Source organism: Falco rusticolus, chromosome Z (assembly GCF_015220075.1).
Source record: "Falco rusticolus isolate bFalRus1 chromosome Z, bFalRus1.pri, whole genome shotgun sequence".
NCBI classification, from domain to species: Eukaryota; Metazoa; Chordata; class Aves; order Falconiformes; family Falconidae; genus Falco; species Falco rusticolus.
The window spans coordinates 190,298-215,797 of NC_051210.1; the positions used below are offsets into that span (position 1 = coordinate 190,298).

At 51.5% G+C, this 25,500-nt stretch overlaps 2 protein-coding genes across 6 annotated transcripts in view; one reads left to right on the forward strand and one right to left on the reverse strand.

The window, feature by feature from the left end:
* Positions 1-1,842: 1,842 nt before the first annotated feature.
* Positions 1,843-8,041, reverse strand: SLC25A51 (solute carrier family 25 member 51). The gene is made up of 3 exons (XM_037373040.1): positions 7,909-8,041; positions 7,369-7,547; positions 1,843-4,490 (listed from the first exon to the last, which is right to left on the reverse strand). Exon 3 carries the CDS (start codon positions 4,449-4,451, stop codon positions 3,576-3,578), a length of 876 nt encoding a protein of 291 aa, XP_037228937.1. The 5' UTR covers positions 4,452-4,490; positions 7,369-7,547; positions 7,909-8,041; the 3' UTR covers positions 1,843-3,575.
* A 116-nt stretch (positions 8,042-8,157) lies between these two features.
* Positions 8,158-25,500, forward strand: part of FBXO10 (F-box protein 10) — a 23,257-nt gene continuing 5,914 nt past the window's right edge. The window contains exons 1-7 of one of the 5 annotated variants that reach the window (XM_037372894.1): positions 8,158-8,635; positions 10,333-10,923; positions 14,598-15,446; positions 17,629-17,778; positions 18,707-18,843; positions 23,009-23,079; positions 23,673-23,825. In XM_037372894.1, the coding sequence (XP_037228791.1) occupies positions 10,339-10,923; positions 14,598-15,446; positions 17,629-17,778; positions 18,707-18,843; positions 23,009-23,079; positions 23,673-23,825 (1,945 nt within the window). In that variant the 5' untranslated portion in view covers positions 8,158-8,635; positions 10,333-10,338. The other 4 variants (XM_037372893.1, XM_037372892.1, XM_037372890.1 and 1 more) reach the window with 4 other exon arrangements.

Consider the following 25,500-nt stretch of genomic DNA (forward strand, 5'->3'; position numbering starts at 1 on the left):
CTTAATAGGACTGTACAATGACATTCACGTGTGTGTACTTTGTGGGTGGGTGGGTGTTTGTGTGTATTTCAGTAAACATCCAGCCACGGGGCATCAGTCCACTTGTCAAACAGGGGTAGTTCAGGGAAAAAAGTGTAACCTCCCAACGGAACTATTTGGGATAGGAAAAAAGCACAGTGATGATGTAGACACACATGCACGTTTGTTTGCACTCTTGGAGGCTTGGCAAGGACAGTTTGATTGCCTACTACCAGAAGTAGAATGTAAACATCAGGTTTTTCTGGGGTTGGTTTTTTTTCCTTTTTTTTTTTTGTTTGGGGGGGGGGGGGGGGGGCAGGGAACATGACCTTGGTTGATTCTGTGAGGTTTTTTTTTCTGTGGTGCTTTTTTTTTTAATTATTTTTTATTTGGGTAACACTGATGTGGAGAAGGTCCTGATACCGTAAAACATGGGTCTGTTGCTATATGAAATGTGAACTCTTAGAAAAAAAGAAACACACTTGCCAAATGAAAGCTTTCAAAAAATCTAGTTTACAAGATTCTAAGAAGTTGCAGTAAAAGGAGAAAGTCAATGGCCCATAATATTTTTGTCCTGCAGGAAAAAGAAACTTCTTGTTTCCTGATCTTAGTCAAAGGTGCATTTTCTTAAGCACAAAATGTCTTCAGTTAATTAATGTTTTTAATACCAGAACAAATTGTGCACGTAGAATATTTTGAAATACTTGAGATTTCATAGTAAAAATTGTAGCCTTTTAATACAGTATAGACAGTATCAGAACTACTCTGAAAATAATTGTACTTAAAGCCGTACAGTAACTTCCTATTTGTGGACAGTTTGTCTTGCTTGCATAATAAATTAAACATTTAATGATTCAATTCATTAAAATCTATTTTAATGTATTTATCTTACACGGAGCTGTGTTCTGTAATGCTCACCGGTTCTTGCCTCTTCCCCCCAGCAAAGTTAGGAAAAAAAAAAAAAAAAGATTGCTTCGAGCCAAACAGCCTCTGTAGGAAGGTTTCTCTCCCCCTGCAGGTTTCTTTGCGACTGTCCTTGCCACCCAGCATGCTCGTGAGAAAGAACACTTCACTCACGCAGCCTAGAAGGCAGGACATATGTATGCTTAACTACAAACTCGGCGTAATTACCCATTCTGTCGCCTGAGACAGCACCCGTGGGGTAAGACAGCACCTTTAGACAGCAAACCCTTGAAGGCAGCGTTGCTGTTCTCGTGAAGTTTTGCTGAAGGAATCTTTCTCCAGCCGTCTTTCTCTCAGCAGTATTCCTGTTGACTGTTGTTGATGGAATTCCTCTTCCCCTTCTGTTAGTTGAAGCATTGCAGCTCCTTCTGCCTGGCCTGGCCTGGCCAACACATGCCGTTTGGTACGTGACTTATTCCATCTCACAGTGTGCCAAAACTCACTGGACCCCTCCATCCACTAAGTATGTGTCCTCTTAGGCGTGAAACACCTGTCATTTGTGAAGCACACTCCTCTGAGCGTGCTGGAAAACTGGCGGTGGTTATAAAGAGATGATACTCAAGCACAGTTCTGTCCTGACAGACTTACAGCGCGCTCCATCTAACTGTGCTGCCTAAGCAGAGACAGACCAGGACTACATTTCCCCTCCCCCCCCCCCCCCTACAGTAACGCAAATCATCAATGAGTAGTGGGTTTGTGTTAAAAACCTTACCCTCAACGCTTCAGATTTCCCAACGTTACAGAAGTATATAGTATCTTTCACAGAAAAGCAGGATGCAAATGTCTTTATTCCATCAAGGAGTGATTACAAAAAAAACCCCCCAACAGTACACTGGTAAAAATCAGAATCTGCCAATAACAAACATTCAGTAAACATTTTATTTAAATGCAAATAATCACAACATTTGGATACAAGAATGCTCACTTGTGCCTGGCCATTTTTGACTGTGAAGCTAGGGACTCTATTATGATTATAGCACACTGATTACCATCGGTATTTGAGGACAGTTTAGCAAATGGAAAATGCAAAGTAATAGCCACTCCAAAACTTACGAGAAGATCAAGTCACACCAGCTTCTGAAAGCTTTCCTGTCCCCCATCATCCAAAATAATTATATATATATGTATAGTTTCACAGGGAGTCCCCCAAGAGAATCAAATGCTTTGTATTAAGACAGTCACCTTGTTCGTGGTCACGCTTGCTCTTCTTTCCCTTTCTCTCAGGCCTCAAGTCTTGCCTGTCTCACCTCCCAAGCCTGTCAGACACTTGACACTTCTTACTTCGGTGAAGTCTTTTTCATGCCTCACCTACAGAAGTCCACAAACACATCTCCAAGCGCTGTATCTTTCCTACCTAGCTGCTTCCAAAGTCATCTTTGGCTACTGTCTCTGCTACACTTACAGACCAAAAACCTCATCTTGTCAGTGCTGCTGTACATTTGTCTTACTGAACTTGTTTTAGAGTACACAACAAGCAGGCTGAACTCCCAAGGTTCAGGTAAAATCCACCTCCTTGTGATCCATTACTCCACAGCCCAAATAAAACAGAAGTAATTTGCAAAAGACAAGAAATCTCAGTACAAAAGAGCTGTGTTTGTGAACTACTGTCACAGCTGCAGGAGGCTGGACTATTTTGTATTACAGAAAGGGCCATTTTCTTCCTGGCCCCACAGAATTAAGCAACAGAAAAAGCAGCAATGCAAAAACAAAAACCAAAAAAAAAAACCAAAACCCAAACCCACCACCACCAAAAACCCCAACAAAAAGCAGAATAAATTTGATGTTTACAAGTAGAAGGTTTGTTTTTTTTTTTTTTTAACAAGGAAGGACACTTTAAAGCTTTACTAAATTTGGTGTTTCCTTCCTTCTACTCTTCCCTTTTCACATGAAGGCACACAGACATGTACACACAGAGATCCCACTTTGAACTGGAGTCCGCTTACACTGAAGTTAAACATTCAGTAACTACTCTTAACACTGCTGAATGAAATGTTCATCTCAAAGCCAAGCATCAAAACAGCTGGCAGAAGAGTTTGTGTAGGCTTAGTTTTAAGCTTGAAGTCTAAGCTTCAGTCATCCTCAAACTGGAGCCATCCATTTAGATTTAAACAGTAAGAAGTTCTTAGGACCCAGAAGCATTTGAAAATGCAGTTCTTAAACTGAGATTTTGAAGTCTGTCAGGTTAAGGGAATCAATTTTCATCAGCCCCTCCTTTATTTTTTATATTCTACAATGTGGATGGTGGAGTACATTCCATCACAGAGCGTTAAGAAATTTTGGGAGTGATACAGAACAAGCTGCAGGACTAATATAATACTCTTTTTTTTTTTTTTTTTTTTTTTTTCCTTTTTCTCCAAAACTTTGTATTTGTCTATTAGGTCCATTATGGGAAAACTCACTTGCCAGCAAATAAATACTTTCAAACTTTCATCTTAATTGCACCAAGATTTAGATGCATCACCATTCACCCCATAAATACTGAAGGCCAACACTAATTACCTTTCACACTACGCAGGCACTGTTCCCTGGGATTAAGTGACATCACACATGCCAATACCCAAATGAACAGAAGAGCCAAAGGAAGACAGTGGTTTTCACAACATCTTTAGCAAGAATTCGTAGGTTGCATTGATTATGCCCCAGGACAGGACAGAGCGATGGTAATTCAGATGGGCCCCTCTGAAAAGGTGTATCAGCTTTCTATCACGTTCCAGCCATATCTTCACAAAAACGTTTGAGAAGGACTGAAATTCACCACCAATTTGAGCTTGCATGCGAGTTTTTACAACATTCACTGGGAAAAACAAGAATCCCAGCATGGCACCCAACAGCCCTCCACAGATAAAGTCATTGACTAAATGAGTGCTGTAAGAAGTTGCTTCAGGCAGGCACTGCTTGATAGGTCCCCGTAGGCCAAAGAAGAGTGCATTACTGGGCCCATTGCGGAGCAGAATGGGCACCAATCCCCGATAATATTCTCTCATCCCATAGACTTTCAGTACCTTGAAAGCCTGGTAAGTGTTTGTAAATTTATCATGGTGTTTGTAGTCCTGAAGCAAAGTCTGAACTCTCTCAAAAGGTGTAAGAATAGCTTCCGTGGTCCCTGCAAGCACTGCTGCCATGCTGCGAGTGAGTAGTTCAGGAGCGCTCACGTGGCAATGGAGCAGGGAGGAGAAATCTTCGTACAAGCCAAACATCAGAGCCAGCGTTGTCGTTTTCTGCATCAACGGAGGAAGGATGCCACGATAGAGATTTCTAAGTCCGTCCTTCTGCAGCTGATGTACCGCATCCTTTGTTTTCAAACCATACAACTGCTGTCGAAAGAGAACCTTCTGGATGGGAAAAGTGACTGAGATATTTGTGAAGGCCGCACAGTAGCCACAAAGATAATGTTTACCAGAGGTAGCTGTTACGTCATTGCTTAGGTATTTCTTTGAATTTGTTGGGGCAGAACGTTCTGAATCCATCATACTGTTTTTCTTACCGCAGTATATCTCAGTTCTCCTTCCCTACATCAAAGAAGAAAAGAACAAACATAAGCAGAGCTGCAGGTGACCCCGCAGCTTTTTTCACGGTAGCGGATCATTCAAACAGCACCTGCTACTTGACATCCACGGAAAGCCCATAAAATTTCAAGGAGAAAAGCAACACATGGAATACTGGACAGACGCTGCACCGTTTTCTCAGAGACCTGAAGTTTTTCCCTTCTGTACACTTTCAAATTAAAATAGAAATAAATTGGGAAGGAAATTGAGAGATGAACTTCTCAAGCGCTACATTACAGCTAACAAGAGGAAGCTTACGCATTAGGTCTCCTCATTCACTATGCCGAGGAATTTAAACGTTGAAATGTCTACTCTCACAGTAATAAAATACACTTCACCAGGACGGTGGTGGTAGGGACAGAGCAGATTCAAAAAAAAAAAAAAAAAAAAAGAAAATAAAATAAAAAATAATTTAAAAAATTTTTTTTAAAAAATAGTCATGCAGTAGTATTAAAAATTCTCATCATTCCAGATTCCAGTCTGCCTTTTCCTAAGGCAGAAAACAAAAGATAACTTAAATAACAATTTGTTGTGATTTAACCTGGCCAGCAACTAAGCACCACACAGCTGCTCACTCACTCTTCCCCACTTCCCTGGTGGGATGGCAGGGAGAACCGGCAGAGTAAAAGAAAGAAACGTGCGGGTTGTGATAAAAATAATGTAATAACTAAAAAGAAATTAAAAAAATATTTTATAGGGGAGTGGGGGAAAAACCCAACAAAAAGAGAGGAAAATAAAACCCAAGAAAAGCAAGCAATGCAAATGAAAACACTCACTGCCAATCACCCATCACCTGCCACCAACCTCCCCCTCCCTGTTTTATTGCCGTGCAAACATCATATAGTGTAGGAGATCCCCTGGGGTCAGCTGTCTTACTTGTGTCCCCCCCCCCAAACTCCTCCACTGGGCAGGGTGAAGAGCAGAGAAGTCCTTAACACTTGCAAGCCCTGCTCAGCAGTGAGACATCCCAGTGTTTTCAACAGTTTCCAGCATAAAGCCAAAATACAGCCCCATACCAGCTACCATGAAGAAAATTAACTCTATCCTAGTCAAGGCCTGCATGCAATCGTAATCCCAGACTTAAGTTAAAGGACAAGAACTCTTCTAACAAGAGTGTTGAAAATTTCTGAAAGTTCCAGTGAAATCAGCCTGCAGCAGCATCCACAAGGACAGACAGCCTCTTGAAGCCACCCGTAACTTTCACAATCTGTCACAAAGTTTCAATACCTTGCACTTGGCTAGACCCGAGGCCCCGAAGGACACGCAAACACAGACAGTTCTACCAAATAAACCAGAATAGTACTGAAGCAATCATTACCAGGCAACGCTTCTTCCTCATTTAAAATGGGATTACTTATTTCAGCAATTGCAGAAAGCTGGTGGGTTTGCAGCTGATCTGAATCCTAATTTAAGACTACAGCACAGCTTTAGTGAAGTCAGTAACAACCAAGGGAGGCTGGTGGTGGTTTGTGAACTTCAGATACTCCCCACAAGCAACATGCGTGAGATTTCCATGGTTTCAAAGTGGTATTTGGGGCTAATACTCCTGCTGGGCATGAGGAACCGTTTCTCAAGGTGCAGCCACTACAGGCTGTTAGGTGAAGGGCACATGTATAGTGGAAGCTATACAGAAACAAGGTGGATCGCTCAAAGCAAACCTTATGGATTCTTTTGACAAAGTACGCTATTTTTAAACCAAAACTCATATACACCTGGACTGGCTTTTCCCTACAGTTAGACACTATGTAATCCTTTAAGGCCTGGCAACTGAAAGTTCTATCTACTGTCTTTGTCAATATGAGAAGTAATACCAGAGACTACGATTCACGGCTTACACACCAATTTATATATGCACCTGCTCAGACTCGCATTTGGATTACAGTAGTTCTCCTTGCATATACTAAAAAAAGCCACATCTGCCGACACGTCTTAAAACAGGGCACAGTGGGTCATGCTAAGTCAACTAAACGATGTGGAGTCTCACCAGAGACAACGCCGTTACGGAGATGATTCAAAAGGCCTTTGGCAACTGGTCATTTGTATGGGTGGCAGCTGCACGCAGCCAAAACGTATTTCTCCTCTCAAAAGAAACTCCGAATAAATAAAAAAAAAATGTAAAAAAATATATAGACACACCTTTAATTTAGTTTCAGAAGCTGCATGCTCCTTTTGGTGTAACTGCTGGATCTGCCAGTAGGGAAGTGTGTGATGTCTTTAAAAAATGCATAGGTGCGGTGCTTCATGACAGGGTTTACTGATGGACTTGCCAGTCCTGGGTTAACAGTCAGACTTGATCTCAAAGGTCTTTTCCAAGTCAAACAACTCTACGATTCTCTATCTCCCGGGACAGTAACTCCACCATCTGCCTGGGCAGCCTGTTCCAATACCTGGCCACCTTTTCCATGAAGAAATTGTTCCCAAAATCCCATCTAAACCTCCTGTGGTACAACTTGAGGCCGCTTCCTCTTGTCCCGTCACTCGTTATCCGGGAGAAGAGACTGACACGGCCCCTAACCTCCCCCCTGGGCCTACAGCCTCCAGTCAGGCTCTAGGGAGCGATGAGGCCTTCCCTGAACCTCCTTTTCTCCAGTCTAAACATCCCAGTCCCCTCAGATGCTCCTTGCAAGACTTGTGCTCCAGCCCCTTCGGCCTCCTCTGGACACACGCCCGCATCTCGCCGGTCCCTCTTGGACAAGCCGGGGGGGGGGGCGGGGAGCCCAAAACTGAACCCACGTATCTGTTCGTTTGCTCCTCCAGCCGATCACCCACCGGTACGGGGTACACCAGGTTACGAAGCCGGGGTTCGCCAGCCCCCCGCTGGCAGCACGCTCCCCCCACTCACCGCATTGTCGGCGCGGGGCTTCCCGCCGCGCAGCCCCGCGGCCAAACCCGCCGCTCCGGTACCGCCGAGGAGGCCTCAGTATCCCTCACGACGCCGGCAGGGCCGCCCGGCGGCGGCACCGGCGTGCGGGGAACGCTCGGGAGCGACGGCAGCCCCTCCGGGGCACGGCATCAGGCGACCTGAAAGGAACAGCCAGGCCCGAGTCAGAGAAGCTGCAAAGGCGCGGGCGGGCGGGGAGGCCGCGGCCGCGCCGGCGGCACAAGGCACCCGCCCCTTACGCCCGGCCGGTGGAGACGCTCCCTCCCGGGCCAGGGCCTGCAGCGCTGCCCCGCTCCCAGCGGCCCGCGACCGGGATCGCCCTCAAGGTCAGGCCGGCAGGGCAGCGGAGCGCGGGGCGGCGGCTGCGGCCCACTCCCAACGGAACCGCGCTCGTCCGCCCGCCCCCGTGCGCCTGCGCGGCCGCCGCGCCGCGCCGAGCCGAGCCGAGCCGGGCCGGGCCGGGCCGGGCCGGACCGGGCCGGGCCCCGCCGCGGGCCGCACCTGCGGCTGTTGCCATGGCAGCAGTAGGACCGGAGCCTCCGCCGGCCCCGCGGCCTTCCGCCGTGCGCGCGCCGCCGTGTCACGCAACCGCGCCGCCTGACGCGACGGCGCCGCCGGCGACGGGCGCGAGGGGGGGGGGCGTCGGGTCTCTCCGCCCCTCCCCAGCACGTGACCAATCAGCGGCACCGCGCGGGCGCCCCGCCCCCAAGCTCCTCCCCCGGGGCGGGGCGGGGCCGAGCCGAGCGCGGCCGGCGGCGGGCCGGGCAGCTTCGAGCGGGCTGCGCTCTCTGCCGTGTGGCCGGGGCGCCGCCAGCTCCCGGTGGCTCTGTGTCCGCGCCGGGAAGGGCTGCCGCCTGTCGTTGGGGTCCCCGCCCCGATTGTCCGTCCTCCGCCACCCCCCGCCGGTAGGCTCCGGGCCCGTCTCCTCCGCGCAGCCCCGCTGGGCGGAGCGCCGGGCCGCAGCGTGCCCCGGGAGTTCTGAGCACCGGCGGGTCCGGCGGGACAGGGCTTGGTCTGCCAGAGGGCCTGGGTACCGGAGCTCTCTCCGGGAGGGAGCCGCGGAGGAAGCGCCGTGCGCTGCGATCCGAGGGAGAGCGGCTCGGCGGAGCCTCTGCACCGGTTTCGTCTTTCTCCAGCTCCGCAGCCGCCAGCGCCGCCCCGGGTTTGTGCCGCCCCTCGCGCAGAGGCTCCGGGATCAGGTACCGCGGCCGGTGATTAACTTTTAGGAGTAAGTAGCAATGGCTCGGGTTTATTTTTCCCGTTTGTATTGCAAAGTTTAACGGGAAGGCTTATTACAATCCGACCCATAACCGTAAGCCTGCGAAAGGGAGAGCGATGGCAAAGAGAAAGTGCTGAGCTGTGCCCATTGCCATTGCAATGCCGTGGGAACGGACACCGACACGGGAAGAGTTCTGAGCAGAACCGGAGGGTGAAGGCTTCATCTCACACTTAAAGCAGGCACGATGCTCAGCGCTTTCTCTTTGCCGTTGCTCTCCCTTCCACAGGCTTATCGTTACGGGTTGAACTGTAGTCGTTTAAGAGGTTCCAGCTCTCTGGAAGCAGAAGTAAAATTCCCCATGGCTGGTCAAAGAATATTTTTTCAAAGCCCGAAGTGCTCGCCTGCCTTGCTAGCGTGCATCCCTGAGAGAAGAAAGGGAGCCTGGTGCCTGGCTGCTTTTAACAGCATCACATGAGAGGTGAACCCTGGCATTAGAGCGTAACCACACTCCTTGCCGGAGTGCGTTTCCTGGCACGCGAGTGGGCATGAGCTGGCAGTGGTGGGGTAGGCAGGGGCAAAGCCAAAACTGCCGGGAGTGGGGTCAGAGCTGCTCCTGCCAGCAAAGGCTGTCGTGACCGTTCAGCTGACCTGAAACCAGCTTGTGGACATACGTGCTTTTTTGTGTTGTTCATAGGGCTCCCGCTGCACGGGAGCACTGATCCCTAGCTGCTGTAAAGTGGAGAACGTGCATGAAGCGGGCTGCGTCAGGGGGGAATGCTAATAGATGGTGGAGTTCCCTGTTTTGTATTATTGTCTTTCTGGTCACTGATAATAACGCTTCTACTCTCAAATACCAAGTGATAAATTCTGTGAGGTACCTCCCTGTTCCGTGAAGCTGCTTGTCTGACACTTTCTGGAGAGTGCTGGGAGGTCGCCAAGCACACGGGGCATCAGGAGGCTCCACTGCTGCATGCACCGGGTAGGGCACAGCGTAGGAAGCGGGGGCTCAAATCCTGCAATCAGGAGCAGTATCGTGCCACTGGCAGCCACCGTTTCTCAGGGCAGGGCATGGGGAATGATGCTGGGCAGGTGGTGGCTTGAGTTGGAGCAGAGGGGCACAGTCTTGCATGCCATCAGCAGCAGTGGCCTCATGCCAGGGTGGGATCAGGTGTTGGGGCTCCATTAGGAGCCGTGCCCGCTTTGCTGGTGCTGCAGTCGTGAATGCTTTCTTCTTCTCCATCCCTCCTCTGCTCGGAGGGTGCTGCTGGTGTCCCTGTGTGCTGGGCCACGGCATGAACTCAGCCTCTGGAGAAAGCCTCACACCTTTCCTAACGAGCCCTGCATCCCAGGTAGGGCCATCAGGCTGGGCTTGGGGGGCTCGCAGCGCAGCCCTCTCCCCCGCGGCACGGTCCTGTGAGCCCCACTGCTGAGGGATGTGCACAGCCTTGGAGCCCCAGGGTTAAGCCACAAAGTTTTAAGTGCCCCGAAAAAGGGCAGCTTGTTGGGGTGTTGCGGGGCTGGCAGGAGACGGAGGGAAGGGCCGTGGTGGTGGAGGGAGGTGGGCCTGCCTCTGGCTGGCTGTGTCTCTGGAGAGGCAAGTGCCGTGGGGGCTGCTGTGTCCCCCTGCCCCGACTCCACCTCGCCTCCCACCCCGTGCCCCGGCACTCTGCGGGCTCGCCGCTGACGCTGTGTCCCATCCTTGGCAGGTGCTGATGGAGGCCGACGGCTTGCCCGTGGAGCTGTGGCAGCTCATCTTATCCTACCTGTGCCTCCCTGACCTGGGCCGCTGCAGCTCGGTCTGCAGGGCCTGGAACGAGCTCGTCCTCAGCCTGGACAGGACGCGCTGGCGGCAGCTCTGCCTGAGCTGCCTGGAGCACAGGCACCCGCACTGGCCCGTCCAGCCTGACGTGGAGCCGCAGTCCTGGAGGGACACCTTCAAGCAGCACTACCTGGCCTCCAAAACCTGGACCAAAACCACCCAAGCCCTGGAGTCCTCCAACTGCCTCTCCCTTTTCCAGAGGAGGAAGGGCCGTCGCCGGCTCTGCGTTGGCGCAGTGGCCGAGTTCAGCAGCCTGCGGGCTGCCCTGGCTGTCGCCAGCCCCTACGACCGGCTGGTGCTGCTGCCCGGCGTGCACGAGGAGCACAGCGAGGTGCTGCTGAAGGTGCCTGTGGAGGTCGTGGGGCAGGGCAAGCTGGGGAAGGTGGTGCTGCTGGCAAGCATCAACCAGCACTGCCCCACCGCCCGCCTCTGCAACGTGGTCTTCATGCCGGCCCGCTTCACCTCGGTGCTTTACAAGGTGAGGCTCAGCGGAGCTGGGGCAGCAGGGATGGCGAGGCCGCCGAGGTGGCACGGCCCAGGGGGTTCCCCAGCCTGCAAGCGTTGGGAGGGTGTGACGAGGGGTTTGCGGGGCTCCCTGATGCATGGGGGCTGGGGGCTTCGTCCTCAGAATGTCTCCGCTTGATTGCAGGCTGCCGCAGATGCCGCACAAATCACTACTAGCAAGAATAAGAATGCTTTCGATTAATAAAGCAAACACATATAAATATATACATGCATGTATTTTCATATATTTATATACATGCATATATATATTTGTATGCCCATCTCGGGCTATTAGAAACTACCGTCAGCAATCAATAGTACAGTATCAATGAATAGTATGACAGCAGTCAGTAATAGAAACAATCAGTCATATAGCAACAACCAACGTTACAGCAGCAAGCAAGCAGGTAAATACTAGTAGGTAAATGCCTGCAAACTCACCACCAACACAGCAGCGGACATGCTTATGATAGATTATTTGGATATGCGGTACAGGTATGGATAGAGTCAGATAGATTTCAGAAGGGGCCAAACTGTCACAGGTGAATTATTAAGAGAGGTCATGGTTGTGGGGTAAGCTACAAAGGCTATGCTAATGGTTAAATGATGATCAAATTATAATTAATCAATGATTGAATGGCAGTTAAATGGTAATCGAATAGTAATTAAGCAATAATTGACGGGTAGTGAAGCACTGACTTGACAGTGATTTGACACTGATTAAAATGATGATTAAATGATAATTTAGACTGTGGTCAAACACTCTACTATTTATTACGACACTTTCTAACAATTAAGCTGCAGCCAGATATATAAATGTTGGTAGCATACAATATACTTTTAGGCCTAATGTAAAAGGTTGCTTGCCTTGTTATAGGTATCAAACACCGGGTAGGGGTCTCTCAGCCTCAAAGAGTAACCTGGAGGTCACTGCTCAAGGAATGTCACCACCGTGCAGCCTGCTGCCATACAGGAGGGCTCGGTGGGCTCATGAGGCTGCATATTTGTACAGTACAAAGTGCTGGACTTGCAGGCAATCCCGTCTTTGGTGTTTGTGCAGGTGCGCAGCTGTAGCAGTTTTAGTTTTGTCTGGTCCCAGCTCAGGCTGGTGCTGTTAGCTCCTGGTAAGACATGGCCTAGACTCCTTAGTCCCTGAGAAGGTCTGGCCTGGCACTGTTCTGGTGGCGTGCACAGCAGGGCTGACTTCAGCAAGGACTACTTGGTGCTGCCTGAACCCAAGTACCGTTCGCTCGGTCAGAGGCACACAGCCATCACAGCATCCCAGGAGGGTACCCAGCCATCCCAGAGGTGGGAGGGCAAACCAACCCAACCCCAAAAGTGGGGCCAGAGGGGTCTGGCGAGGTAACAGAGTCTTGCATCAAAGACACTTCGTGTTACAGTCCGAGATCTCACAGCAGGTTCATGCAGAGAGTTCAGCCGGTTTAGTAAAGGGAAAATACGTGCAGGGTGGGATGTTCTCAGAGAGAGAAGGCTCCGTTTTGGATAAAAATAAGTGTTTAAGAGGCTGTGGAACACCACCACTTTGAGCAACCAATAGATGCTGTTCATTTCCACTTTTCACTTGGAGTAGCCAATGGATGATGATGGTTTTGGGTTTTCAGAGCAATTTTATTTTCCTAGACTGTTCCAGTTTTCCAGATGAAAAGCTGCTATTACAGTCCCTGTTTTTTTGCACTTACTGGTGGTATCCCGGGATGCCTATGGGATCCTGAGATTTTTTTTTTCCAATACCTGGCTGCACTTCAGAGGCACAGCTGTGCTTCTCGAAGATGTTTCTGGCTCCCAGCTCCCAGGCTGGCAGATGTTTTCCTTTGTTCAGTGATCTTCCCCTTCTCCCCAGCTGCTGCTCCAACTGTCCTCGTGGTGAGGTGGCCCAAGAGGCTGGACACGGGAGCCAGCATTGCCCACAATGCATTCCACACCAGCCCTGCTGCCCCAAAACCCAGTTGCTGCTGCTGTGTGCTCTGCCCTTAGCGTGGACTGGATGCCCTTGGCCAGGATGCCCAGGGTCTTCTCCGGAGCTAAGCCAGGGCATGGAATCACAGGCACAGTCCTGCTGCTGTGGTCCACCCTGACAACACCTTGGTCCCCATGGACAGCTGCTGACTGGTCCAGAGTGGGATGTGCCCAGTGTGAGTGCCGCAGCTGTGGGCTGCGCCTCTACAAATGAGCCCTTCCTTGTGATGAGTCAGCCCATCACTGGTTATGATTTATAGTTTCATTTCCTTTCACCGTTTTATTGTTGTGACGTATTGAACTTAATCAGTCTGAAAGTCCAGGGTGATGGTACGGCCCTTCACCTGCTGTTAGTGGAATGAGGGAGTTTTCTCCCAAATCCATCAATGAAAAACTAAAAAGCAAACTTAACGCCAATCCTACTGGCAGTCATTAAAACCCTGTGAGTTGCAATTTCAGAAGGGCTTTCACAAACAGCCTCTCAGAAGCTGAGTGGATTGCATCCCTTCTAATTACCTTTTTTTTTTAATTAAAAAAAAAGGGAAGGTATGATTCAGTCCAGAGCAGGCTAGCGGTCTGAAGGGATTTCTGTATAGTTATCTTTGAGTACAAATAAATGCATTTCAAAACATCTTTGCAGTATGACCACTTCTGAGAGTACTCAAGGCTGAAAACAAATCTTAGGACAGCATTTTGGCTGGAAACTCTGGAAATCTCTGTAAAATTGCCCCAGTCACCTGTCAGAAGTGAAGCTTTTAATGTGGTGCACTAGGCAGTTGCGGGATGACCTGGGGAGAAAAAAGAACAATTTAGGAGATTCCTAACCAAATTAGGAGCACAGCGGAATTCCAAGCACGCTATTCAGCTTTTCTGGCCTGGCTCCTCTGTACCTTGTTCAATTTCTGTTGGCCTTTTCTGTAGATAAGCAGAGACTAGCCCTGCCAGCACCCATAAATTGCCCCGTGCATTGTGTTGCAAAGCAGGAAGGCCATGGTAGGGATGGCTCCATTCTGCCAGTTAGGTGGGAAACCACAGCCGGGGAACAAGGTGTTGGTGGTGTTTCTCCTGCTGCAGTGCCACAGCACGATGCCTGCGCAGCAGCATGGCACAAACTTTGACCTGTTGCTTTGCACTTGACGCATCGTGGGTGCAGCATCCTTCCACCAAGTTTGCTAACGGCTCTGGGTTGAATTGTATCTCTGCAGGCCAACCAAGCAATGTTTGATGTCATCTTACCTGCCACTGCACCCAGTAACCCCCTGAGTCCATTAAATGATGCCAGCTGGCAAATACGCATCTCTGAAGGTTGCAAACTCCTCTGTGTAGGGAGCTTTGCTAAGGTTTAGTAATCTTACCACATCTGGTCCCTGTCTGCTCCCATGCGTGACTGCTGGGCCTTGCTGAAACTGCAAAGCTGTGTCTTGTTGGGGAAGTTAAGGAAATATTGCCAGCAGGGAAGAAAGTCAGTGGTTATCGCTTGTTGCAAGACGCTTGCTAACTCGGCTCGCAGCGCTGCATCTGTGCCTCGGTGAACTTGTTGCATTTGTGACACCTGAATGCGTATTGTGTTTGCGACTGTGAGCTTGTTTCCTGTGCAAAGACTTCATGGTACGTCCAGGACTGCTTTTTCTTGCTTTGTGCAGTGGTCTCACCTTGTGCTTACTCTTCCAGACAACTTCAGGCTATGTCCAGTTTGACAATTGCAACTTTGAAAGCGGGCAGCTGCAGATCCATGCACCGGGGACATGCCAGGTGAAGTTCTGCACCTTCGCCCAGTCCAGCATCCACCTCCGCAGTGTGGCCCTCTGTGTCCTGGAGAACTGTGAGTTCATTGGTAGTGAGAACGCCTCCGTAATTGTGGAGGGCTACCCGAGCTCTGACCGTAACTGGGCCTGCAAGCACCTGGCCATGCTGGCCAAGTCCTGCACAGCATCCGTGTGGGAGCCCAGCCCAGCTGGCTGCCCTGTGGCCAAGCAGGATGGCTGGGGAGAATCACTGCTGGAGCCAGTGAGGATGTGCGAGATTGTCATAGGGGAAGAACGAAGCAGCTTCATCTCTACTGTGGGTGCTCAGGCTCTGCTTGGCTCGGCCCAGGAGGTCACTGAATTCAGAGAGAACCTTCAGGCAGCAAAGGAGGAGGAGTACCTGGCCCTTGACTCAAACTCCAGTGACAGTGACTTAAGCAGCGACAATGAAGAGGATGCTCGGGCTGCATACAAACTGCCTTATCAAGCCCACAGCCTCAGTCACACGCTTGCTGATGTCACAGACAGCAGGCTTCAAAGCGACAGGCTGCATGCCCTTCAGACGGACCTTAAGCTCAAGTCTCTGCAGCAGGAGCTGCAACAGGACAAGGAGGCCCAGTCTCTGGCCAGCTCTCTGCAAGGCTGCATCATCCGCCAGTGCCTTTTCAGGGATGGAAAGGGAGGAATATTAATTTATTCTCGAGGGCAAGCAAAACTGGAAGGAAGCATCTTCAGGCATCTGACCTACGCAGTGCGCTGCATACAAAACAGTAAGGTGCTGTGAAGACTACTGTGAGCCTTCTTCCTTCCCCCTCCTGCTCCACCAGCATCATTATTACTACGCGTTGCTCGGGTTATCCAGCCCAAAAGAAAGTCCGGGCATGTGCTGCCGCCCGCTTTCTGCGTGCAGCAGTATTGTTCATTGCAATTGGAGGTGTTAACTTGGTGACATGTTGGGGTCACGTAGTCAGGCCTGCTCTACCTGTAAATTAAACTCTTGCCCTGTACAAGTGCTGCCGACAAAGGTGTTGTTGTCGCCTTTGCTGCTCCCCGCGCAGCCTGTACCACAGATGTAGAAACTTGGAGACTGCCATGGTCAGTCCTGCTTTCTTCAGGAGAGCCTTCGGGGTGGGTGCCTGCTGCAGGTAGAGGCAGAGATTTTGGCCGGGGACACAGTGCTGAACTCAAGTTTTCCCTCCAGCGTAGCAGCGTCTAACCCTGTGCTTGCCCACAGCTCTCCACTTCTGTGCCTGTGCTCCCCTTCAGACAGGACAGTGGTCGTGAGGGCTGGAGGGTGACCCCCCCACTGCCAAAATCCCCATTGCTGGTGGTGTTGGGAGGGCTCGGGAAGCCCCTCTCCAGGTGCCTGCCCAGGGCAACATTATCTCTACCACTTGGCTGAGGCAGCACAGGATTTAGGCCTATTTTTCAGTCTTAACTGCTTTGAAATCCTGCACACAAAAGTTTTGTGCAGTGGGAAGAAGGGGAATGTTTTTCCGCCTGGTTCTGGGAAAGGGCTTTGCCGTGATGGTGCTAGCTCCCCATCTGCAGTCCCCACAGGACTGCAGAGCACTGGTGCCTGTGCAGAAACACTTTGCTGCTTGGCAGCGGAGAATTCTTTCCGGGGGATACCCGTACCAGAGGTATGCACTTTGGACTGCATTCTGGTTTTATTCCCTTCGGTTTGCTTCCAGTTCACTCAGCAGCCTGCTCGTAACTGGGAGCAAATGGCAGGGAGATGAGACCAGCTCAGCTGCTGCTATCAGTGAGCATTTTCTCAACTGGGAATTGGCTCTTGACGGGAGGTGGGTGTCAGAGCATCAGGCAACAGGAGACAGTGAAATGCTTGGCTGTGAGATGGGGGCAAGGCGCAATGTGACGCGGGAGCACTGCAGGTGTCCTTGCACGGTCAGGACCCTAAAGCACAGGACAAGCCTCGGCCAGGGTCTGCTGTGTGGGACTTGGCTGTAGTGGGTGTCTGCACTTCTCGCCTCCTGTAACCCCCTCCCCGCACAGCCAAGCACGACTGATGAAGACAGGCAACTGTCAAGTCCTGCTGAGTTCCACAGGCAGTGGAAAGATTGAAAGAAGCACCTTTCTGGACTGAGCAAATAAAAGGAAATATCATTTCTGATCTGCGTTGCTTGTTGAAGTGGGATATGCAAAAGCAATTTGTAGGTTATCTGTTAGCACTTGTAAGACACGGATTTCAGACGGGATTTTGTTTGGCTAGAAAATACTAAAGGACTGCTGCTGCATAAATATTGAAACTAGTTATTTGCTTAGAGGAAACTAAGTTGTTTCAGTTTGCTGGCTGGGACATTTCCGTCCCCAGACGGCAGAATCTTTGTTCTGAAGGTGCAAGGCGATGGACAGGTCGCGTGCTGAGCACGTGTGCTGTAGTGCACAGGCCCGGTCAGCTTCGTGGGAGCCTCATGGGAGGTTCGGTGGCATTTGACATGTCACCTCCAAGCAGCTCCGTACCGCGAGAGTCAGGAGGCGGTGTGTTGCTGACTGTGTACATGCAGACTGGTCTGTCGCACTAAGAGCGGTGCGGAGATGGGATGGGAACCGGTTGCTCGCTGTTGTCGGGGGTGTGCAAGTGTAAGGCAGCGAAGGAAGCCATCGAGCCTACCTGAACGTAGGCTTTGTCCAGCGGAGGGATGCGTCAAGTCAAGAGTGTATCTTTGCTCTGGCTGCGCAGCACCGACCGCTGCAGGTCCCCAGTCTCTAAAGGGACCAACGCCAGTGGGTAATGCTGAATGGGCTTAACCGTGGCGCTTGCCCACATGCGCTGATCTTCCTTTCAGCTGGTCTGTGTGCCTGGCACACCTCGGGCTGCAGGAGAGGCAGAGAGGTCATAGATGCACAGAAGCTGCAGGAGAGAGAGCTATGCCCTGTGGTCATGTCCTCTTCCTTGTCCGAACTTCAGCTACGGGTGCTTCTCTTGCCTGCAGGTTATCATGCTGAGGAATGACATCCACCATTGCAAAGCCTCGGGAATATTCCTGCGCCTGTTGGCAGGAGGCCTGATTGCGGACAACAACATTCATTCAAACTGTGAGGCTGGAGTGGACATTCGTAAGGGGGCTAACCCCCTTGTTCTGGTACGTACTCCTCCAAGCCGTGCTGGAGGGCACTGCACTCTCTCTCTCTCTCTCTCTCTCACATGCTGTTTCTCTCCAAGGGGCAGCAGGGATCCATCTCCGGGTTATAGAAGACACCTTCTGTTAGTTTTGCCCTTCAGCCTGTTCCTTAGGATTTTGTTGACGAATTAACGAATTCAGCGAGGGCAAGGCACAGTAAAGTGCTGCCTGATGGTACATGCATGGTCTCCTGCTCTGTTTAATGGTCTGTGTCTTAAAATCCCTGCATATAGAGGGGATGCTCCCCTGTCAAATGAGCACCTCTCCGTAACGAATGAACTCACGCAAGCAAGGTAGTAAATGGGCACTGTACCGTGAATTGTTTCTCCCACCATGTTGTCTATCCTGGGACTTGGTTGGAGGGTCTCAGCTCTCTGCTCAGCCTCAGGCAGGATGGGAGCAGCAGCCCCGCTCTCCGGCAGCATAGCTTTTCCTCCAAACTGGTAGCGTTCCCAGCTGGGCAGCAGGTTGACCTTGTCCCTGTTTACCGAACGCTCGTGTTTTTAGCCATCCTCGAAGGAACTAGGGCCTCACCATGCGGGGGGGGGGAGGCAGAGATACAGATACAAACTGCCATCCCAGTGACCCTGTGGCTGCACTGAGCTCTCCATGTGAGCTGTGCACAGAAGCTGCTGGTGGAAGAAGAGGCTGCAGACGCGACGGGAAGGGAAATTTTGAGTACTAGAACCCCAAAGCAGGGTAAAAGTGACATGTGCCTTGACCGTTTGAGAGTGCTTTCTTCGAAGGTGGATTAATTACCCTTCTGATCTTTTCCCCAGCCGGGAGCCGTTGCTTTTCTCTGTGGTTGCTGCCTCCTCTTGCTCACTTTTGAGTGACCTTCCTTCCTTTTGCTTTTATTCTCTCTACATGTTCAAAAATAAAACCGTAGTGCAATAAGATACACAGTGGCCTTCGCTCAGGCATTGTCGTCGTTGGCAACGGAAAAGGCATCATCCGTAGCAATCAGATCTATGGGAATAAAGAAGCTGGCATTTATATTCTGTATAATGGAAACCCTGCTGTGAGGTATGTTCGCTAGCACTGACCTCTCTATCTCCTTCATCTGGTCAGAATTATTCCTCCCACTGTGCACACTTTTCTTCTCTCTTTTTTCTTTTTTTTTTTTTTTTTTTTTTCCCCCCCTATCCCCAGCGTAGAGCAGAAATAGGACGATGGTGCACTAGTGCCTTTCTATGACTTCCCTCTATCTGTTTGCTCCACCCAGGTCTTTGCCAAGTGCCAGTCCTGGGTTTTCCCCCTGGATCTGAGGAGGCATAGGCTGTGCTCAAGATGAACAGCTCACACATGCCATGGTGCTCTTTGCAGGAAAAGGGGAAACAGTTCGTGGCACTCCAGTCATTGTTACTCCAATTCACCTTTCTGCTTTAAACACCTGGAGCTACTAACTTCTGTGTGTTTAATACCATTTGATTTAGATGTTAGTATTGGTGTCTGGCAGGCTTTCTTCAGGTTCAATGCTTTGTATCCACTGGTAGCACCGAACCCAGAAATGACATGGCAGGTGTAGCGTGGTATTGCTTGCACATGTGAGGGGCATCTCATCTGTACTGCCACCCCCTCCTACCTCTCGCTGTGCCTGTGAGGGACCTGGAATAGGCATGCGACAACTCACAGTCACGCTACGGAGCAGGGAGAGGCACAAAGGGAAGAGAATGGTTGCCCCTCCTAGCTAGGATGCGAGTATTGATGCTGGAAGTATTGATAATTAACAGCGCCTTAGCCTTGAGTCCTGCAGACCTAATGAAAGCAGCTTCTTGCAGGTTTCATGATCCGCACGCAGAGCTGCTGAGGTTTAGACAGGCTGCCCATACGGACATTTAAGAACAGGTTACCGAGGCATTTAGTCTTGTCTGGGACCTGGAGAAGTCTGCGCCAGACATACGAGCCCTTGAAAGCACAGGGGTCAGCGCTGGGCTTTCCAACACAGGATGCCGAAACTGTGGGAGAGGTATTAATTTCTGAGAAAAGCGGTGGTGTAGTGGCAGGGATAGAGAGATTTACTAGCTATTCTGAACTCTGTACTGCCTCGCAACATCGTTTGCAACACCGGTTTACGCCTTGTGACTAACGTATGAGCGACTGTGCTTAATGGCACGTAGGAGACGATGGGGAGGAGGCAGGGAGGAAGCTCGGTGGGAAGAAAATTTATTTTTTTTTTTTGCCTGACCAGTTACCCGTTTTGGAGGAGCCCCTCTGCTCCGCTTGGGCATGCTGCTGTGTGCTGCCTTTCTTCTGTGCTGACTTGAGGCAGGCTCTGGCACTGGCTGAGGCTGCGTACGCCGGGGCTGGCCTGGCGGTGCCATGTGCAACTGTGTTGGCCACGGGGCTCAAACAGGGTCTGTCAGCGTGCCTGGGGCTCACTAGCAGGTTGGTGTGTGCGGCTGCAGGCAGGCAGGGCTGGCAGAAGGGGCATGTTCAGGGTGGGAGTAATGTCCTTTGCTGGGTCCCTTTTCTACAGCTGGTAACAGAATGTTTTGCCCATTCCCAAGAGCTGCAAGCCCAGCTCCATCCTGCGTTTCTGCCCGCCTAGAGGACAGGTTTCAGCGGGGCATTGCGAGGCGCTTCTTGCAGAAAGCAGGAAGTGTCCTGAGAAGTGTGACAGCCACCTGGGTGCCAAGTACCATTTTTTTAACCATAATACCGGCCCTTGGGCACGTGTGTCTTAAAATCAGAGGTACTCCCTGGAGCAGCTAAAAAGTTTTTTTGGGTAAGACTGTGTCCCCCACTGTGCTGAGGCCAAGGCTGGGAGGTGCAGAGTGTGACGGTGCCTAGTGGTGCGAGGCTGCCGCCTGCTCCCGGGACTTCAGCAGCTGGGAGCCCCTGCCTTGTGCTGCTGGGGAGTTGCCTCTGGGATGGTTTCACAGCTTCTCATCCTCCATACCCTCACGGCTGCTGGAGCGAGTGTGGATTTCAAGTACAGGCGCCTTGTGCACTTACCTGGTCCGTCTTTCTAGAGGCAGGTGCATGCGAGCCCACAAGCAGCTTTCCATTCTCTGGGTGGCACTGATAGCCTGCGCTGCTCTGCCTGACGGGCTGGGGTGGCCCCTGCTCTGCCTGCACTTGTCCCTGGGGCAGGACAGCAGTGTGAAGGGCTGCGCCCACCCCTGCACCCCCAGCCAGCGCCGGTGACAGCATGGCACAGGCACTGCTTTCCCACCCTGGCACCCTGCTAGGGAATAATAAAATGGTTTGGGTTGGAGGGGACCTTAACAGTCATCTAGTCCCACCCCCCCTGCGTGGGCAGGGCCTGTCCCCCCCCAACCCAGGCTGCTCCCAGCCCCGTCCAGCCTGGCCTCGAGCACCCCCAGGGATGGGGCACCCACAGCTGCTCCGGGCAACATGTTCCAGCACCTCACCACCCTCACAGTACAGAATTCCTTCTTGTAGCTAATCCAAATCTCCCGTCTTTTAGTTTGAAAACATTACCTCTTGCCCCATCGCTACAGGCCCTACTAAAAAGTCTTCTTCTTTCTTCTTTCTTTCTTCTTCTTTCTTTCTTCTTCTTTCTTTCTTCTTCTTTCTTTCTTCTTCTTTCTTTCTTCTTCTTTCTTTCTTCTTCTTTCTTTCTCCTTCTTTCTTTCTTCTTCTTTCTTTCTCCTTCTTTCTTTCTTCTTCTTTCTTTCTTCTTTCTTTCTCCTTCTTTCTTTCTCCTTCTTTCTTTCTCCTTCTTTCTTTCTCCTTCTTTCTTTCTCCTTCTTTCTTTCTCCTTCTTTCTTTCTCCTTCTTTCTTTCTTCTTCTTTCTTTCTCCTTCTTTCTTTCTCCTTCTTTCTTTCTCCTTCTTTCTTTCTCCTTCTTTCTTTCTCCTTCTTTCTTTCTCCTTCTTTCTTTCTCCTTCTTTCTTTCTCCTTCTTTCTTTCTCCTTCTTTCTTTCTCATTCTTTCTTCCTTCTTTCTTTCTCCTCTTTTCTTTCTTCTTTCTTTCTCTCTTTCTTCCTTCTTTCTTTCCTTCGTTCTTTCTCCTTCTTTCTTTTCTTCTTCTTTCTCTTTTTCTCTTCTCCTTACTTTCTTTTCTTCTTTCTTCTCTTTCTTTCTTTCTCCTTCTTTCTTTCTCCTTCTTCTTTCTCTTCTCTTTCTTCTTTCCCTTCTTTCTCTTTTCTTTCTCCTTCTTTCTTTCTCCTTCTTTCTTTCTCCTTCTTTCTTTCTCCTTCTTTCTTTCTCCTTCTTTCTTTCTCTTTCTTTCTTCTTCGCCCCCTTCAAGTTCTGAAAAGCTGCTTTAAGGTCTCCCCAGAGCTTTCTCTTCTCCAGGCTGAACAACCCCAACTCTCTCAGCCTGTCTCCGTAGGAGAGGTGCTTCAGCCCCCTGACCATCTTCGTGGTCCCTCTGCTTCCTTCACAGCCCGGAGGGAATGGAGCCATCTCCAGTGAGCGCTCCTGAGTGGGGGCCGGGGCAGGGTCCATGCTTGGTTGGTTGGTCCTTTTGCTTTGCGATCAACCTGATTGCTCTCTTGCTCTGATCCTCAGCAGCATGCCAGAGATTTGGGGTCACGTTGTGGTGGAGGAGTTGGTGGTGGCCTTGGGGCTCCTGGGCTTTGTTCCTTCTGACAGGTGGTAGGTGGGAGCCCAGGGGACAGCAAGTGACGCCTCCTGTCAGGTGTGACGGGGCTCATGTGCTCTCCAGGCTGTTGTTCACAGCGTGGCGCTGCCTCTGCTCCTGCTGTTGTCCTTAACATTTCCCACCATCAACCAACGATCGCTGGATGCCTGCTGGCTTCAGGGCTTGGAAGCTGTTGGAGCAGCAGTCCCATGGATGATAAAGCCTCTTGGCTCCTCCCATGATGTGGAGTGGGGAGACCTTGGCTGAACAGAGAACTGGGCTGACATGGTGGCCACTTGGATGTTCACGAGCACCTCCTGCTCTTCCCTTACTGATGCATGTTTCTCTGTGCCTCGTTTTGTGCTTTCGCCTCCTTTAAAATGGTTTGGCTGTCAGTCCCTCAGCTCTGCTTCGCATGTACCCCTTCCTCACTGTGCTTCCCTCTTGCTGCACTTCACTGCGTAGCTGCCCCATGCCCACCTCTCACTGCTGGCCACAGGCAACAGGCTGTGACAAGTCGCCAGCCAGGGAGACTGGTGCCTCCGCAGAGACCTGCTGCTGCGCTGGCTGGCATCGGTGCAAACCATGAACAGGCAACACTGCAGCTGGTAACTTTCTTTTCTTCTCCTACCTCAGTGGGAACCATATTTTCCAGGGATTGGCTGCTGGAATAGCAGTGAATGAGAATGGGAGAGGCCAGATCACAGGTATTGGAATGGAAATGACATTGTTATGCCCAGTTTGTTTCTATACAGAGCCTCTGTGTTTGTTTGATTGCAAAATTTATCTTGTGGCTCTTGGGTGACTTCAGGTGCACTAATCCCCTGGTTTGCATTTTCTAGTTGGCCTTTCTGCCATTACGGAGGTAGCACGCCTTTCCGCAGCGTGTCCTCCAAATTCCTGTTTCTTTTGTCTCTGGCCCAGCTGGGACATGAAACTGTGCTCCAGAGCAATCTGCCACGTGGACTGCATTTTTTTTTCCCCTCCCATGCCATCCAGTTGATAAGCTAAAGCTGTGAACGATGTTTCCTGCTGTTGTGGCACCTCTGGGTGGTTTTCCACTCTGCCCTACACCTTGGAGGACAGGGAGGTGGTGGTTACTGGAACTGCTAATGACTGGTGTCCTGTGCGGGAGAGCATTGCCAGGGGAATGGGGGAAAAGGGAAGCTCCTGGGGCTTGGGCTCTGCCACAGGCAATGGGAGCTTTTCAGTGGGGCCAGGTCTCAGCTTGCCAGGTCTCCTTGCTCTTCCGTGGGCAGGAGGCCCGTGTGGTCACCCCATCCTCCCTGCCTGGCCTTAGGGAACATCATCTGCGAGAACCAGTGGGGTGGAGTGGACATCCGCCATGGTGGTGACCCCATCCTCAGGAACAACCTCATCTCCTGCGGCCACTCAGACGGCGTGGTGGTGGGTGAGCGCGGGAAGGGCCTCATCGAAGGAAACGCCATTTACAGTAAGGAAGCTTGGGTGGAGAACGATTCTCACCTTCTCCCTCATCCCCCTGTCCTCTTGGGCTTGCTGGGCTGTCCTCTACCTCCAGTGTGCTCTGGAGCAGTGGTGGGTGCCCAGGAGGCTTGACCGGGAACGGCACCAGACCCAGCCCAGCACAAGCACTGCTCCAGAGGTTGTGCCACCAGCACTGCAGGGCTGTGGCTCTTGAGGGGCTATCTCCTCACTGAGGAGACCACCACTTTGTCTCTAGTGGAAGGCAGGAGCTTCCTCTGAGCCCTGAGAGCGAAACCAGCCTTGCACCATTGGCCTCGTGCAGGGCAGGGTTGCAGGAGGGGATGTGCGGTCCCTACGGGACGTGGGGAGCCACAGCTGCTGCCATCCCACATCCCACTAACCGGGGGCCAGAGGAGTCTGGCAGGACTTAACTGGGCTAAACGTCTGACAAGGTGTAAACCGTCCAGGTGATTTTCTTAGGCAACTGGAAATCACTTTTTTAAAGGGATTTTGAAGTGGCTGCAGAGAGCACGCTGCTGCCAGGGCACAGGTCCGAGTCCTGGAGGGGCTGTGCTCCTCTCTGCCCCTGTTTAGGACAGCGATGGAATGCAGACGGTTACATAGCATGGCCTGGTGCGCGTCCCCCTGTCCCTCTGTCCCACTAGTAACGCTGGAGGCAGTGGTGGCCAGTAGTGCTGGTGGCCACTGTCAGCCTCTCGCAGCAAGTATAGGGCACACAGCTAGGGCGTTGCCAGAAGTTTCTGGAACAGCAGTGGCTGGGGAAGCAGGAGGGTATTCCTAGGGCCCAGCCACCTGGGCATGGAGAATGTGCCTTGGCCCCCAGGCCAAGCCTCAGGGAAAACCAGCTCGGTGCTCCCTGGCCCTGGAGACTCCCAGTCGTGGAGGAGGAGAAACCAGGACACATGGGCTTCCAGCAGTGTGGCTGTCCATCTGCAGCAAAGCCAGCCGTACGTGCAGCCAGCGGACAGCGGTTTACCTCCTGGTTGCATAAGTTAAACCTGGGGACTCGGGCTGGGGTCGGAGCACGGACAGTGCCAGGAGGCAGTAGAGGTGGGGAAACAAAGGCGCTTAGCTCCCAAACTCAAGGTGGCCCAGTGGGACCAAGCCAGGGTCAAAGGATCTCTGTGAGCCTCTGACGTGTAGGGTTAGCCTTCATGTGTACTCAAAGAGGAGGATGGCCTCTGCCGCACCTGCACTGCGTGTGCGCTACCTGCTGCTCTGGGGCAGGGCTGAGGGTCTCCAAGCACTGCATGAGCTGTGGGCTATGCCGCCCTGCGCTGCAGGCACAAGGGCTGTGGCTGTGTGGGATTGATGTCCTCCAGCCTTCCACATCTCATCAACAACCAGAATCAGCCACAACGGCCTCTATGGGGTGGCACTGTTCTGCCGCAAGGATGAGGCTGGTTGACTATCCCCTGGTCCAGGGGGCAACAGACCTTCCAGGGGAGAGGGAGGTGGCCGGTGGGGGAGACGGCCCGACCAGCGAGGAGGAGTACCCAGCTGCCCGGCCTCCCATCAGCGTGCACTGGTGGAGTTGAACAGCATCAACCACACGGAGGTGAGCTCAGGTCTTCTCAGCATGCCACTAGGCCAGGAGCACCCTGGAGAATGGCGGCTGAGACCTGAGTGTGGGTGGGGGTTTTTTTTTTTCCTTCAGCTCC

Excerpts from the sequence above, each read along its gene's own strand:
- SLC25A51 (XM_037373040.1), bottom strand. The coding sequence starts at position 4,451 with ATGATGGATTCAGAACGTTCTGCCCCAACAAATTCAAAGAAATACCTA.